Below are 17,577 nucleotides of genomic sequence, written 5' to 3'. Positions count from 1 at the left end.
GGTTTTTGAGTGGAGAAATTTAAAGGGTCCATGAAAGGAAGCCACAAGCTTGGATACCCAATGCACTGGAATCTATCTGTTACATAAACAAATCCTTTATTCATATTGACAAACCCATCTTTACAGTGCCCAGTTACATCATAATCCGCTTATGTTGACATCTGGCCCGAGTACTGTATTCTGTGATACACTCAATCATGCTACCAGACTATATCTACAATCGACTGACCTCTGAAGACACGAACGGAAACAGCTACAATTAACTGAATGACGACTAATCCTTCTGTTGTATTTTTTTTATTATAAATGTACCAATAAAATAATTTTGATGAAACTTCAGAGAAAACTGATTACCTTTGAAATACTGATTGCTGTGTATAAATACAAAGCAAATGGAAAAAATCTCTATCAGAATTATACTGTCAGTAGTGTAAACACAAGTTAGACAATGTATGTTCATCATCTCATCCTAAGAGTAAGTTAGCAAAATTAACAGCATTTGGATTCAGTGCAAATTCATCAGACAACACAGTCACTGAACCGTATGTTATACCTGACAGTCCAACATCATCTACTTGTAGTGATAGTAATAATGCTTCAAGTGCAACACTACAACATGATAAATGGGTCAAAAGTTCCCAAAAATTATGTATATTTGATTTAATTTATTTGCTTGTTTGATAGTTATAAATTTATTTATGCCATGACTTGCTGTTGCAATGTAACTTTATTTACTGGAAAAGAGTTCAGTTCTGACCGATTTAAAAAAAAAAAATGGGACATAAACAACTTTATAGAAATATTGTATCTAATGCTGACCTAGTTCTTGACCTTGATTCAGAGCCAGTGATAGTTTGTAGTAGACAACTTTTTTTAAAATATTTATCTTTTAATCTTTCTCAGAGCAAAATTCATAAAGTAGAATCAAGGCCATACTTGGACTATGTGTTAAGTAACATGTATCAATTAGGTTTTTCCAGAGGACTGACCCACATCCGGGCATCTGTTTTGTGTTGTAGCTAGATTTAGTGTTGATGTTTTGAGAAATAATAGTCATACTTGCCTTAACACTGGAGACGTCCAGGTGTTTTATGTTGTGACCAGTTTTTGGACTAATTTTATTTTCAAGAAAAGTGATTCTTTTCCCTGGAAATAATAGTGCTTTAAATTAATTCTTGGACAAAGACATTTATCGAAATTTATACAAAATTCAAATTGGAAATTTTCTGTGATTCAACATAGAACTGTTGATATATCAACGCTAACCACAACATCGCCTTCCATTTTTGATTTCATAAGAAGTTTTGTTTCTAGGACTTCTATTTTAAATTCTTGGATTAATTTTGGATCTGATTTGTAAAACCATACAAGTTCTTTTTCTCATTTTTAGCTTGTTCTTTTCTAGAGAAACATGTAGCTCGATAGCTAGAAACCTGGTCATCCATGGCCGAGTATCGTTTTCACTAAATATTCACTAATTTTTCAGGTCCAATACACATGAAATTCTCATGCATTATTTCCCGCCCCCAATGTGAAAGTAGTGAAAAAATTTTATATAAAAAAAGATTATTGAAGAGTGTTTTTTTGAAACATGACCATAGCAGGGGTTTAGGAATACAAAATTGTAATTTTAGAAAATGTTTATGTATTAGTTTACAGAATTAAAAAAAGCAATGTTTTTGTCAGGTAAATGAACTTGACTTTGGCCAAAGTGAACTACAAGATGCAATTTCACATAAACCACAGGATACAATTAATATTAAAAAAATAAACAATGCAAATTAAATATACATAACACCTGAATCAGTGCTTTCATGATCAGTATGCCTGATTTCTCATCTGTTCCATGCGAGTCCTTCGATACATCGCACGAGGCAAACAATGTCATCAAATGAAATGAAACTTGCAGTCAATAATCACATGACAACTGTTTTACAAGCATATCTGTAACCTGATTACCAAAGTTTCTGTATAGAAAAGAAAATTTCCAAATGTTTGAAATTTCACAATCACAAAGCCATAAGGGATTTATGTTTATCCCTTTACCTCATAGTGTATGGCTGTTTAGCCGTTCAATACACATGTAGCAATGTTACCCAGTGCAGTGCGCAATAATGAGAACACCTGTTACCTATTCAACTATATACACATAGGCCTGCCTCTTAACTGTTAAGCAGTAGTGAGTATGTTACGTTTAACACCAATTTAACCATTTTACATTTTTGGTACACATCTATTATGTATAAAAAAATTTAAGAGTCAAGTCCGGTCATTATAGCTGTGTAATTAATTTTCACAGAAGAATTTTGTATGTAATTCATAATTTTGAGAGAACTAGTTCAAGGTCAAGTCAATGAAGCCACATAACCAACCGTAGCTGCCATTTCTCGTACTCAAAATTTACAAGGTCTTTGTCTGCATCTACATCACTAAGTCATCTAACTGCTGCCTACATCAGTATCAGAGCCTTTACCTCAGTTATTGAAACTGTCCTAGCCGTGATTATAATCATGAAAACTCCTCAAGTACTGAATAAAATCCCCGACCTCCATTTTGGAGTGGAGAATATGACCCAATTACTTCAAATAGATTTCGAACAAAGCATAAACGGCGACCACGTGATCTGATGTAACGGTCATTCACAGCAATGAATGTAGTACAAACATGCCAACCCCTGGGGAGGAAAAAGTGTAATCCAAGTGGACAAAAAGAGTAATCCACATATAACATGATAAAAATTCTATGAACACATTTAAAAATGAGTTATTTATCCCTCTGGACTTTTAACATCAATTTATGCTTCAAGTTTTCGTATATAACACTTTCAGCTTTAAAAAAGCAAGAGACCTTCACTTGCATTTCAAAACACTTTGTACCAGCTGACTAGGAATGTTTTGCACACCAGCAGAGCACAAAGTGCTGGGTTACAGAGCCTGGATCTGATTTCAGTTCTATTTTCGTTAAAAATACTGAACAATCTCTCACAGTTAGCATTAGAATGGTAAAGAACTAATATTCCTTTCATAATCTGACAAAGATGAGGAAATTTAGATCTTCCAGTTATTGGGTCTTTTAGTTGGGAAATGAGATTGGAAAAACATCAACTCTGTCCGCATGAAGTACATTGTCAGATATAGTGCCAACTTGATACTTCAAGAGTTCTCCTAATTTATCAGCAGCCTTTCCTGCAGCATGGTGCATCATATGACAGAGACAACATGATATGTACAATAATGGAGATATTTTTCAAAATACAGAATGCCACTCCTTTATGAATTCCAGTCATCACTGATGTAGTATCAGCTCAAAACTCCCTACAGTTCTGCCAACTTATGTTTATTCCAGACATTGTCAAGCAAATTAAAAAAATGTTTTCTCCAGTGGAATCTAATCTAATTAATTCTGGTACTGAAAGAAAAGCACTCTGACTTTGCCATTTTCGTTGTGCAAGACTCTTACACACTCTGTGTACAACGTTTTGTCATAATCACTACTATTGTCTGTTGCAATATTAAATGACCCAATTTTCATAGCTTCTGCAATTTTAAGTGAAGTATCTTCTGCTTAACACATAATATTATATGGTTTTGTTCATGTACATGTATATTTTCTATGATTTTGGAATTGGAAAATGTCAGTTTGAACAAAGGACCAATGTAATCTTCTACCACTAGGGGTAGTTCGTGTTTTATTAAGAACTCTGTAGATAATACCGCTGCATTTATAAAATGTGTCCACAATTTAGTTCTGCTGTAAAAAAGTTACCTTAGCATTGCAATTAGTAAAACGAGTTAATTCAAGGTTTCTTTGTTTTGCCACCAAGACGAACATTAAAATCCTTCCAACATAGCATGCAAGGGGCGTGAAGCTGCCATAGAATGGAATGCTGTATTGTGTAATTCATGTATTCATCTCTGAATTGGTTTTTCATCTCTTCCTAATCCATCTGTGAAATTATTTGAAAAATATTTTTGCTGTAACACACGCCATCGACTAGAATAAATCTGATTTGACTTTTAGTGGCTAATACCTACAAACTGGTTCTGTACCAGATATGAATTAGAACAAAGAATCTGCTAGCAAAGATTACATGTTAGAAAACCAGACTGTTCTCTCCCAACTAAGCCATTCCTTTGCCATAAATAAAAACCGATGTCAAAAGTAGAAACTGGCATGTTTCTTGGAAATAGGGTAACTGCTATAAATAAAAACATAATACTGTTAGGAAAGTGCATTAAAGTCTTTGGACTCGCGTACTCTTATATATTTAAATAGATGTCTATTGTACAGTCTGGTATTAATGGGATGCTAATAAAAATGAGAAAACAATTTTTTTTTAGAGGGGCGTATACCGAAAAGCATAATGGTTGTTTACAGCAGCATAGCTGCCAACCTTTCAGGTTCGCAATCAGAGAAAATTGGGATAAAAATGAGTGAATCTGGACATGAATTAGTGAAAAATACCATGACAATAACTCCCTCCACTCTGACCGTCAATACTACACTGTATCAAGATCGCAATATAAAACTAAAACACTGCAAATATACAGAAAAAAATTTGCATTTCTATTTATTATGGTATTCATAAACTTCACTTGTTCTTGTGGTTATTTATCAAGACATGATACTGTGGCAGACTTGAACTTCCTCAACTACCTGATCATAATTCCTCACCAAAGAAAATGCTCTTTCGCTGTCACACACTGGAGCTGCAGCACTTTTGGTTCTTCCACAGGAAAATTTGGAAGCGATTTTCAAGTCCGGGAACATATGTCAGAACAAGTGTTTAGCATGGTCTCCAGCTGATAAAGGTAGATTGTGTTCAACAAAAGAAAACTCACAAATAATGCTTAAGCGTTGGTAGCTGGTCTTCCGCCAATGGTTTAAAATATTCCAGAGCTGAAATCTGCAAATTCTTAATTTTCCCAACTCTTAAGTGTTTTTTGCAACCGACATTCTTCCTCACATCGTCTCTGCAATGGCACACTAAGTGCAAAAAGCATGAATGAATATCAATGTTTAATGGCAGAATGCACGGCCAATTTTTGATATATTCCAAATTAAACTTCACTTTTTGAGTAATACATTTCTTTTTCCTTGGTGGTGAAGACATTTTCAAAAGTTACATGCATTGCTGAACAGTAACTCGAACCAGTGTTTTGACGCATGCGCGGAGCAAATTTTCGGTTAGGCCCTAGTTTCTCTCAAAAGCATTTGTAAAACTACTCTTATACATATAGATTAAAATAGGCCAAAATGCTTGCGACCAGGCCAACTGTACTAATCGGCTGTAGATCTACTAATATCGTGACCAGCAGTACCGGACCGTTTCGGCAACTGCGAATATCACGACTAGAGCTTAACGGGAAATTGGTTATTTTATTAAAGATTTAAAATAATTGAGGATTGGAAAATTCATCAATTTTTGTCTTACGGTGTGAATCCGTGAATCGCTGAAAAAGTCATGAAATTCACACCAAATTCGTGAGGGTTGGCAGCTAAGCAAAATGCAGGAATATATTCCAAGTCGCATTATGTTTGTTCAAAGAAGACAATGTTAACATTTTCATTCTGAGAACATTCAGAAAAATGTAATTCTCATAAACTGAAGAAGAAAAATATGAGATTCATCACACGTCAATGTGGTAGTTGTGTGATGCCATCAAAAACCACATTTACATGTGCTTTCTGCCTACTAAATAAGGCTTCTTCAATCTTACCGAATGTTGCCTTTATTCAGTCAGATTAACATCCCCACCCACCTATACTGACTTGTGCATTACCAGCAGCTTTTAAACTACTTGCTGTCAAATATCGAGGTTTAATTTATCGGGGAAAAATTTAATAACAAAATAATCATCCCTTACTAAGCAGACAAACTACTGATAGTTTCAACAGTTGAAGAAAAAAAATCAAATTGTTAACTCTCGACTTGACTATAATATTCACCAACCTTTACTTATACCCCTTAGACCTACTGATTTTAAAAACTAAAAGCATCAAAGATTATAAAAAAGTGCACAAAACACAAAGATGAGTGTCATAGACCAGTCACACACCTGTGGGCAGTCTTGATCTTGATTAGATGCCACATTATTACATTTTTGTAGTGTCAACCTTTACAACAACTTATTTTTCAAAAAAAATGTCCAATTTGGGTTTCCAATGATTTTGCAGTTGTGATTTATATTAGCAATGAATTTTAGTCTTTGGATGGGGAGGGGTTTGAGAAAAAGCTAAATTTGTAGCTATTCTTTCATGCATATAGTACCATACAAGTATATACAAGATTTGTACTGGTTCATTTTGATTAAGCTGTGAAAGGGTATTGTTATTTCTGAAAATTTGACTTTTGTTACACTGTTAGTCGACATCAAAACACGCTACACAGCTGTTAGTTAGGCAGTAAGACCCAGAACAAAAAGATCTAGCGATATGTCTTACATTGTAGGACTATAATTTACCTGATAACCCATGTACTAGTGGAAACAAACAGCGGTATGCACCATTGGTAAAACATTATCCAGCATACTTTTAACTTGAAGTATCTACTGAAGCTACTTTGCACTAACCAGATTTGGAGCAATTTACCACACATTGTTCTCAGAAACAAAAAGTCTATCCAGCATATGGTTTTGTCTACAATTCCATAATGGAATTAATTAACTCTTTAACACAAAGTCTATGACAAAAATGTCTACTTTATCTAAATTTGTAGCCAAATCATCAATACAACACAACTGTGCTTTGCAGCAGTGTAACTTCAAAATGGGATGTTGTTCATCATATATGATAGAACATTATCTAAATACTTCATGTCAAATAAAAAGCCCAAGCACTTTGAAAATGTCAAAAGATTGTTGAAAGAACTGTGTAAACACTGGTGCAAACCAACTCAGGTTAAAAAGCATAAATTGTTGAATGACATGACGAAGTTTGTGCATTTTAATATCATTGATGCTATTCGTTTTTAAATCTGGTACGGGGTACTAAAATGGGTAGTCCCACCTGTAAGACCCGACGCTGATATTTATGTTGTGGGCGTCAGGGTCTTACAGCCTAACTAATGGCGCTGTGTAGTGTGTTTTGATGTCGACTAACATCGTAACGAAAGTCAAATTTTAAGGAATATTTCACACAACTGACAACTAAAATAATGACACTAAAATAATGACGCTTTTCTACAAAGTAAAGTTATGTTTTAGTCAGACTTTACTTACTATGATGCCTTTTCTCTAATAAATTCAAATTCTCACAAAAGAAATGGACCCGTTTTCAAGTTTCTTTGGCCTACTTTTCAGCTGGCTGGAAAGCGATGAAAGCCGAAATCAGATAAAGTTGAAACATTATCTTTTAACGAAACGAATAAAAAATACATTATGCCTATTGGAACTGTAAGCAACGGTTCGTTTCGTTCAAGAAACATATCCCAAACATCAACCTACTTGAACTTACTTTGGCATACCTCGACTACCGTCGCATTGCAACAAATTCAAATGTATGTCAACAGAACGTGAAAATGCATCCATTTGCTAGTGTCATATTTTCATTCCACCAGGATAAAGACAGCACAGTAAGTATATTAATTACAGATAAATTAGTGGAAAAATGTCAATATAGGCTGCCAAATGTGTGAGATGTTCCTGAAACTTTGATTACTCATTCCGATGTCAACGACATCGGAACACACTATACAAGGTCTTTATTTGGACAGTAAGACATAGCACCTCAACAAAATCAAAACGTGCTAGGTCTTACATGTAGGACTACTAAAATGGGATACCCGAATATCTTTTCTTTTTATAGTTATTGTAAGAATGTCCAAATAATTTTATGAGAAAATGTGTCGCACATCTATCGCTCGACATATTTGGGACTGACGAATTATTAAGATATACCTCTGAGGAACCACCGTTTGCGATTTCATCGTCCCAGTCTGCCATGACTGCTGTTGAGATCCCGGATCCTGAAAAAAAAAAGTGATACAATTTAAAGGAATAATAAGCACTGACAAGACACAAATTAAGAATACTTTTAATAAAACAATATACATGTGTTAGCATAAGTAATACAATGCGCTAATTTAAGACGTTTTATAAACTGCCAAGACAACCAATCCGAAATCCCTCCGTCTTTTTGTGCAGTCTGCATGCACGTGGTTATTTCATTCTCATACAAATTAATATCAAGAGTGAAATTAGGTCAGTAAACAATATATAGCTGAATATATTCCTAATAATTTCATGAAATATCTATAACAAGTTCCATAACCTTACAGTCTGACAAATTGATGTATCCTGTCAGTTTCTTTCAACAACTGTTGTTACAACTTCTCCAATCGCAATGACGTATGGTTTAGTTCCCGCCACCGAGCCATGTGCACTCGGAACAACCTGCCATTTTCCGTAGAGTGAAGAAGGAAACAAAGGATGTAATTGGTCACAACTGAGAACTATATCCTGAACTACTTTCATTCACGTGAAGCAATATAGACTGGTACCATGTTTTACTTATATAATTACGGATCCGTTATTTACCGCAGATCACCACAAGCTAACCGCAAATCACCATTAAAATGCATTTTAATGTTAATTTATCAGTGAAAATATGTTATAAGATAACAAAATCATTTGTCTATTGTTCATTTACTTGATATTTAATTATTTACATTAAATTCTAACTGAGAAATTCCAGAATGAAATTAAGTTGCTAAGCTTGAATGGATATTTTAATTTTATATGTATTTTATATCTAAACTGCAGAGTTTATGTAGGTGTATTTCTATATCTAGAATGTAATTTCGTACATTAATAATTTCAATAAAGTTCGTTCCGTCAGACTTAATGAGGGTTTGCCTTTCTTACAGTCGATCGCCTCTCTAAGCCTTCTCCAATAATGTAGACAAGATCTACACCGCTCGGAGCGACAAATCCAAAAAAGGAGTGAACTCTCGTTAATCAGGTGTGAAAGACACCTACGAGTCAAAGATTTTATAGCAAGAATTGATGGGAACAAAAGTCATTTCATAACAAGTTCTGGTATCAAAATCAAAGTCCAAGAAAGATCGGGCATGTTACAAAGTTTACTGGATTTGTCCAAGCAAGAACTGGCTCGATTCAGTCCGTTGCGTACCCCTCCACAACGTGTCATGCCTGTCCTCAAACTGATACGACGTAAAGACAATCGGTGGCGACGCGTTCCAGTAAAAAAAAAGGCCTGTGACCAAGTAGGGTATCAGTGTTTTGGTGCTCCTGAAGATGTCACCCTCCAGAAAACCCCAAGGAAAGAAAAGGAAAGGACTACCACCACGTTTAGTCAAACATGGAGACATGTTATCTGTCCTGTCCAAAGCTTCTCCACCTCTACGAAAAAAACTCATTCAAACGGCCTCCAAAGAGGTCATCGATACCGTGTGCGAATGCTGTTTGAACGTCTTGAAAGGCACGATCCCTTTGTCCAAACACAGAAACAATGCTTAAGCAAACATCGTCACGTTCTTCGCCAAATGGTTCAAAAGAAAATTCCGATTCGTCAAAAAAAGAAGATTTGATCCAACGTGGAGGTATTTTACCCCTCTTGTTAGGTCCCTTGCTGAAAGGAGTCTTGGGAAGCATGTTGGGAGGACTGGTGGGAGCAAGATAAAAAGGCCCTCGGAAGTCCCACGATCTCAGAATCGACCCCTGACAACCCCATGGAAGGACGAAAACTAGCTTTAGTGCCTTACAAACGATGGATGGAATACCATCGGTGGCAAGAACAACGCACCCCACATTTACCTCCCAATCCCCATTTGAGCGAGATGTCCCAGTTACAACACGAATTGCAGTCCTTGATGGATCGCCAAGATTTGTCCGAAACAGAAAAATCGCAAAAGTACGGTCAACTCTTGCAACGACTGCAACTCTTTCACCAGAAAGCTTTAGACGAAACAGCTCTACCCACTCTGAAAGATTTTAAGACCTTGATGAAAAGTCCAGCACCATCATCACTACCACCACTACTACCATCCCCAGGGGTCACCAGAGATGCTACCCCACGAAGACCTGAGGAAGAAGAGATGCGAGAAGTGTTTCAAACACCGTCAGCAGCTCCCATTTCGAGTAAGATTGCAGCATCCTTGTTGACCCCGTCCCCCACACCCCAACGAGAAGAAATGAAAGCTTGGGTTAAAAAGATGATGTCCACTCCTCCTTCGACAGAAGTGAAAAAGAAAGAAGGGAAACCAGAAGTGAAAAAAGAAAAGAAAACCAAAGCCATTCCATTGCCACCTCTACCACCACCACTACCTTCGACTTCTACTCCCGTAGCCCATCGGACACGTAAATCCGTTTCTAAACCACCCTTTCGACCCACCCAAAGTAGCATCACCGAAGAGTGGGTGGCATATTAACACACCAAAAAAATGGAAAAAAGTCTTAGCCAGCATTTACTACGATCCCTCCCATCCTGCAGGTTACGCAGGAGTTCAAAAATTGTATCGTGCTGCCAAAACGAGACTGAAAAGTCTCCGTTTACCTCAAGTGCAACGATGGTTACAAGAACAAGCTACCTACACTTTACACAAACCCATTCGTCGCAAGTTTGCCAGAAGTCGCACCCGAGTGGAAGGCATCGATCATCAATGGCAAGCCGATTTAGCCGATGTCTCTCATTTAGCCAGCTACAATCGTGGTTACAAATATTTGTTTTGTGTCATCGACGTCTTTTCCAAATTTGCCTGGGTCGTGCCCTTGACTTCCAAATCGAGCAGCGAGTTAGTCCGAGCCCTGCAACGGGTGTTGAAACAAAGCGGTCGTCACCCTCTTCGATGGCAAACGGACAAAGGTACCGAATTTCTGAACCAAGCTTTCCAAAAAGAATTAAAGAAACGTGACATTCATTTTTTTACCACCGAGAATCCCGAAACCAAAGCCAGCATCGTGGAACGTTTTCAACGCACTTTGAAAGAACGCATGTGGAAATATTTTACGCATCACCACACTCTGAAGTACATCGACATCTTACCGCACCTGGTGCAAGCGTACAACCAATCTTACCATCGAAGCATCGGACGTGCCCCGCAAGAAGTGACTCCCGACAACGAAGTGTTGGTGTTTGAGCGCCTGTTTGGTACGTCCCCGACGAGGGCTGTCCCCAAGAAAAGTGGAATGTTGGCCGTAGGAGATTGGGTGCGCATTGGCAAAACCAAACGCACTTTCGACAAAGGTTACTTACCTAACTGGACGACCGAATTGTTTCGCGTCACTGGACGAGTGCATGGCCGTCATCCTGCCGTCTATAAATTGGAAGACATGAACGGAGAAGTGCTCAAAGGAACGTTTTATTTGCCCGAGTTACAACGTGTCACCAAAAAAGAAGACGACGTGTACGACATCGAAAGCATTCTCGAACGCAGAACCCGTAAAGTGGGCAAACGACGTGTCAAAGAAGTCAAAGTACGTTGGAAAGGATATCCACCCAGTTTTGATTCTTGGATCGACGCTTCGCAAGTCATCGACTATAAAAAGAAGTGACCATCATGCCCTTTCACACATCAGACGCAGCTACGTCGACCACTCCTTCTTCACCTAGTTCTTCTGTGCAAGATTTACAAAAACAACCCTTGTGGGTGTGGTGTGGAGAACGTGTGCCTAAAACGCAAATCGTCTTTTTCTGCCAAATCTTCGTGGTGTATTGTGTCATCAGGGCAGCCATTGCCAATTTGAGTTTGCAACAAGGAGACAAACAATTGTGGACCATTTTATTGAGCAGTTGCATCGGTTACCTGCTTCCCAATCCCTCCCTGAAATTCTCCTCGAACGGGAACCTTGTGTCCAGTGCCAGTGTCAGTCACCACTCCAACCACAATCAGAACCCCATTTTAGACGGAGACACGCCTCTGACGTCCAGTAACCCCTCGGAGAGCCACAGAACTCTGGAATTATGAGTCACCAAAACCAATTTTACTTAACCTTACCCAGTGACAGTTCCATGGAGGTGTTTCCCCACAACACGTTGTGCTGTTACACGGCCAAATTACCTCAGGCCATCCCCTTAGATCACGAAGCCCATTGGGAAGTGGCTTTAGTAGAAATGATTCACCCGACCCAAGTCCTCAATGTCCTTCCCAATCAAAATAAATTTGATGTGGAAGTTTATGACGAGGTAGTGCAAAAGTGGATGGATGACAATAGCAAATATGACAAGAAAACCCGTTTACAAAATCAAAAGTACACCACCTATCACTTGTTCATTCCCCCAGGCTATTATTTTAGTGGACAACATTTGGTCAGCACCATAGCTACCAGGTTTAATGGCGTGTTTCTGAAAGCTTTGGAAAGTGCCAATAGAGGTATCGTCACCCTGGAGTACCACAAAACAGCTCGTCGCTTCCTGATAAAATTTCCTGAGGGGCGTAAAATGATGTCTTTCTTATTTTGTCCTGAATTGTTTGATATGTTGGGCGGTGACATGGAGCTGAGGAAGAGAATAGAACAGAAACCCGAATACCAATCATTGCCGACAACGAGAATTTTGCCAAGTATTTTCGTACCCCGGTAGAACTGAACCAAGGACTGAATTTGATGTTTGTGTACTCCGATGTGGTGGAGTACAACGTGGTGGGACACACCTCCGTGCCGTTACTGCGTGTCATTCCTTTCAAAGTGGATTCTGCTGCGAACGCTGACGAGGAAGGTGGAAACACTTACCACGTCCACCGCGAATTTGTCCATCCTCACTATTTGCCGGTCAGCAAGTCGTATTTGGACACGGTCAACATTACTATAAAAGGAGATTTGGGACAAAATATTCCATTCACCAAAGGAAAAGTCACGGTGAAACTCCATTTTCGAAAACGGTTCTCTCACGACTCGTAAGTAAGTCATGTATCCAGTGTACCGAGGGGTTGCTCGACAGCGAGGACACGGTTTAGGAGATATGTTAAAATCAGCCTTTCGTTCGGTGGCCCCGGTGTTGAAACCGATGGTGACACACGGATTGCACGCCTTGAAAGATGCGGCTCTGACGCAAGGCAAAGAATTTCTCCAAAATGTCATCATCGACAAACAAAACCCTAAAGAAGCCTTCATGAGGGCAGGCAAAAATGTCTTGCTACAAACAGGCAAAGACATTTTAGGCCGACGAGACACACCTATAAATGCCCTGCACGCTACCGAGTCAGGCATTCAGCAAGGACAAGGCAGAAAGAGACGACGAAGAAGAAAACACCCTTTCACCAGACTTCAAGCTAGAAAGGCCAAGAAAAGAAGAACCGTTCGAGACTTAGACGTTTTCGATTATTGAGAAAGAGACAAAAAATGATGCACCGAGAGTCTTGCGCTTGTTCCAAGACGGAACTGGATCTGTTTGCCATACCCCCCCCCCACCATGATGACCATGCAAGAATCCCAGTGGGTGGAATTTCACCCCGTCTCTTCATTGACAGCCTCAGCTCCCATCGAGTTTGAAATCAAAGGACAACCCGAAGATTACATCGATCTGAATAGCAGTTACTTGTACTTGAAAGTCAAACTTGTCGATGAGGATAATTCGCCCCTAGAAAAGGATGAGGTAATAGCTCCCGTCAACAATTTCATGCATTCCTTGTTTAGCGGAGTCGACTTGTACTTGAACAACAAACTGGTCAGTAGCGCATGGATACTTACCCTTATCGAGCGTACCTGGAAAATCTCTTGACGTACGGAATAGACGCCAAGAACACTCATCTCAATGCCTGTGTGCTATGGGAAGCTGACGAAGCAGGCCAGTTTGAAACATTCGAAACTGATGGAACCAAAACACCAAACAATGACGGATTTGTAGAACGAAGAAACAGAATCAAAGATGGACAGAGTTTAGAACTAATGGATCGTTTGCATTTGGACATGTGGTTACAAGAGAAATATTTGCTAAACGGGGTGAATGTTCGCCTGAGACTGAATAATTGCAGTGCCGCTTTCCATTTGATAGGTAGTACTGCTTGCAAAACTGTCATCGAGGAAGCCAGGCTCTACGTACGACGCGTAGAAGTGTTACCTAAAGTGGGTAACGACATCAGTCAAACATTGAGCAGAACGACCGCCAAGTATCCCATACGACGCGTGGAAGTGAAAACCTTCACCATTCCCAAGGGACAGCGATCCATGATCGAAAATCATCTGTTCCAAGGACAGCTACCCAAACGTTTGATCGTTGGTATCGTCGAAAATGAAGCCTTCAACGGAGCTATCGCTAAAAATCCTTTCTACTTTCAACACTTTGGCGTGTCCAAGATCGAAGTCAGTCGCGATGGCAAGACCTTGTGTACCCGACCCTTTGAACCTGACTTTGAGAAGAAGAATTACTTAAGGTCGTACTTGTCCCTGTACGAAGCCACCGGGCAGTTAGGAACCAATACAAGTCACGGCATTATGTACGAAGATTACGCAGGAGGCTACGCTTTGTGGGCTTTCGATTTCACTCCAGACCAAGGCAGCGGCGAGGGACATTTCCACCCTATAAAATCCGGCCAAATTCGTGTGGAAATTCAGTTTGCAAACCGAGACCCTGATGTAACGGTGAACGTCATCCTGTATGCAGAATTCGATAATACGATAGAAATCAACAGTTTGAGAGAAGTCATCCTAGGATACTAGAAGCCATGGAAGACTGTTATCCCTCTTTACCTAGTGAAGAAACTTTGGAGATGAAATGTGAGGAGACCGTGAGCAGCAGAGAGGGTGAACAGACCATAGAATTCCGACAAAACAAATAAAACAAACAAATAAATCATCTCGTAGAAAGGTCCAGATTTTACAAATGAACTTTCCTTGAGATGTTTATTTTTGCAATGACCGATTGTGCTAATAAAACCTCAGTTCGAAATAGTATCTGAAAAAATAAAGTACTCTACGTGTTTATTTATTTCTTGTTTATTTTTTTGACGACCAACGTTGGTAGGTACCCTCTCTGCTGCTCCTCTTCTGCTGATATTAATTAAATTATTATGTTATAATAAAAATGGTACATCCAGAATCTCATACTGCAAGAACAGCTCGAGAACGATTAGAAACAATTAAAAAATTTCTTCCTGTCAGAGACTCATTTAGAAAAAATCTGCAAGCGCAGCAAGAATCAAAAGTTGAGTTTGAAGAAGACACTAAAAAACTATTTAAACCCGTCACTGCAGCTACTGAACAAGTTACAACTGTCATCAAAGAAGATCTTCTTCCGGTATCAAAACAAACTGTGGTACAGGCTGAAAAAATAGCAAGAAGAACCAAACAAACAAAAAAGATTTTACGAGACCTTCCACCTGGCATAGCCAGGGAAATAGCCGCAGCTCAGCCTCCACCTGTTGATGAGGAAATACTTGAAGGTATTGAAGAACTTCGTACTGAAGTCGCCGATGTGAGAAAAAAACTTGCATCTGAACCCAAATCAGCAGAAGAAAGCTTAAGATTAATTGCAAGATTTAAAGAAGGAGTTGTTGAGGAAATTAGAAACACTGAAAGAGAGAGATTACCTGAAGAAATATTAAATAGTTTATCTAATAAATCTAGTATTTTAAAACCCCGTTATGAAAAAACAAATGATGATAATTTCATTAAATGGATATATCGCGTATATTACAATAAAAAACAAGCTAGAGGTTCAGAATTTGAAAGACTTAAAGAAGAAGTAAAAAGACTTTATAGAGAGAGACGGGAACAACTAGAACAAGGAGAGTCCTTCCAGTATCAGCTTCCTCCACCTCTGCAACAAATAGAACAACAACAATCTTCTTCGCCACAGCAAAGGTTGTTGTCGAAAATTAAAAAGGCTAAAGAGTCACTTAAATCACCCTTCTCGAGGAAAATTCCTGCACCAAAAATGACATTTACACCGACAGGTTCACTACATGGATTTCGAGAAGGTGACTCACCCCCGGACACCGCTGAAGTACTTACTTCGGTAATGCAACCACCCCCCCAAGATGAACCTAAAAAAGGATCTGGTTTATGTCCTGATAATATCATCAATGACGTGTCACGGTTAGAAGTTCTCATAGGAGGAAAACGTGCCGGAAATAATTCACCAGAAATAACCAATGAAGCAGCTGATATTTGTCGGCGACTATTTCAAGGTGGTATCATGGATATTGGCGTTTACCGAGAACTTATTGATGAGCTCGTTGATGACTAGTTGTTAGATAAATGGTAAATAAAATAAGATGATTGTGCATGATAATCATCGTAAACCCACACAGGTTAGAGCGGTAAACTCACGATTACCAATCTATGAAGCAATTTACGGAAATGGACTTGGTGATGTCATTCGAGGATTATTCACGAGGATAGCTCCAAAAGTAGCACCCGTCGCAAAACAATTATCGATGAAGGCTATTGATATTGTTCGTGATAAAGTTCCTGGTGCAATTGTCAATGTTGCTGGTAAGGCGTTCTCGGCGATCAAAGAAAGATTATCACGATTATTGCGACGAAAACAACAACCACTAGTAAAATTACCAAGTACTGAGGTGATGCCTGCAGACGTAAGTAAAATAATAAATCAGGCTGCAAATCAAAAACTAGCGGCGATATCTGAAGAAGCAGAAAAAAATATAACAGCAAATTTAATAGCAGGAAGTGGTCTTCGTCGACGATGATCATCATTTGAAAAAATGATAATTATAATAAAAATGTTCAGGCGCGAATCAGACCCAGCATTTGATATGGAGGCACCTGTCCTTAAGTACGAGTCTGTACGTGATTATCAATTTTATTCCTATGACGCAAGACTACCAAATCAGCGAGGGAGAATCGAATTACAGGTTCATGATACAAGTAGATATTTCTTGCCCGCTGAGGCGTTTATTGAAGTAGAAGGTAGACTTGTAACGAATGTTGTAGCTAATACGGCATATGCTGCTAATTTACGTGTTGGTTTTGTCAACAACGGGATTATGGCACTGTTTGATAGCGCCACATACATGATTGATGGAAAAAATATTGAATCAATTCAGAAGGATGTTGATGTTGCTACAACAATAATTGGTCTGGCGAGATATTCTGACGACTTTACAAGATCAGCTGGTCCAACAATGATGTTTGTTAAGGATATTACCAACAACGCTGATCATGTTCAGTATACCAAAGTACTAGTAACACGAGCTACTGCAGTTGATCCACAAACGGCTGATTTTGAGCACGCAGACAGACCAGGTGCTGATTATGATATTATAAAAAGCGTTAATACGACTTACAACCTGGGATTTGCAACACGCCGATCAGCGCTGTCGGGAGATGATAGAAATTTTTCGTGTGCAATTCCATTATCTCACATCTTTGGATTTTGCAGAAATGTTAGAAAAGTCATCTTTGGAGCTAAACACACAATTGTGCTCGTAAGAAAAGGTGATGATAATGATGCAATCTGGCGAGGTGCTGGTGTTGCCGAGGGTAAAGTAAATATATCAAAACTTTCACTATGGATGCCAGTAATGACTCCATCTATTACTGAGGAACAAAAATTACTATCTTTTATGGATCAAGGCGGTAAATCATTGCTATCATGGTTAACAGTAACCACAGATGCTGCTCAAAGCAATATTAATGGTTTATTTACATGGCATATAGC

The 17,577-nt window shown here is 38.7% G+C and overlaps 1 protein-coding gene across 3 annotated transcripts in view; it reads right to left on the bottom strand.

The window, feature by feature from the left end:
• The window catches only part of LOC149806647 (ATP-dependent RNA helicase DDX4-like), a 108,756-nt gene that overhangs the window by 71,804 nt on the left and 19,375 nt on the right, over positions 1–17,577 (bottom strand). For 2 of the 3 annotated variants that reach the window (XM_089956131.1, XM_089956114.1), the window contains exon 2: positions 7,899–7,966. In XM_089956131.1, the coding sequence (XP_089812257.1) occupies positions 7,899–7,943 (45 nt within the window). In that variant the 5' untranslated portion in view covers positions 7,944–7,966. Of the gene's footprint in view, positions 1–7,898; positions 7,967–8,276; positions 8,401–17,577 lie in introns of those variants that run through there. The other variant, XM_089956123.1, reaches the window with a different exon arrangement.

The sequence above is a fragment of the Sinohyriopsis cumingii genome, chromosome 1, assembly GCF_028554795.1.
Source record: "Sinohyriopsis cumingii isolate HCF-2022 chromosome 1, ASM2855479v2, whole genome shotgun sequence".
In the NCBI taxonomy this organism is placed as follows: domain Eukaryota; kingdom Metazoa; phylum Mollusca; class Bivalvia; order Unionida; family Unionidae; genus Sinohyriopsis; species Sinohyriopsis cumingii.
Note: the sequence above shows the minus strand (reverse complement) of the source record. Positions and strands in the feature narration are given on the sequence as shown.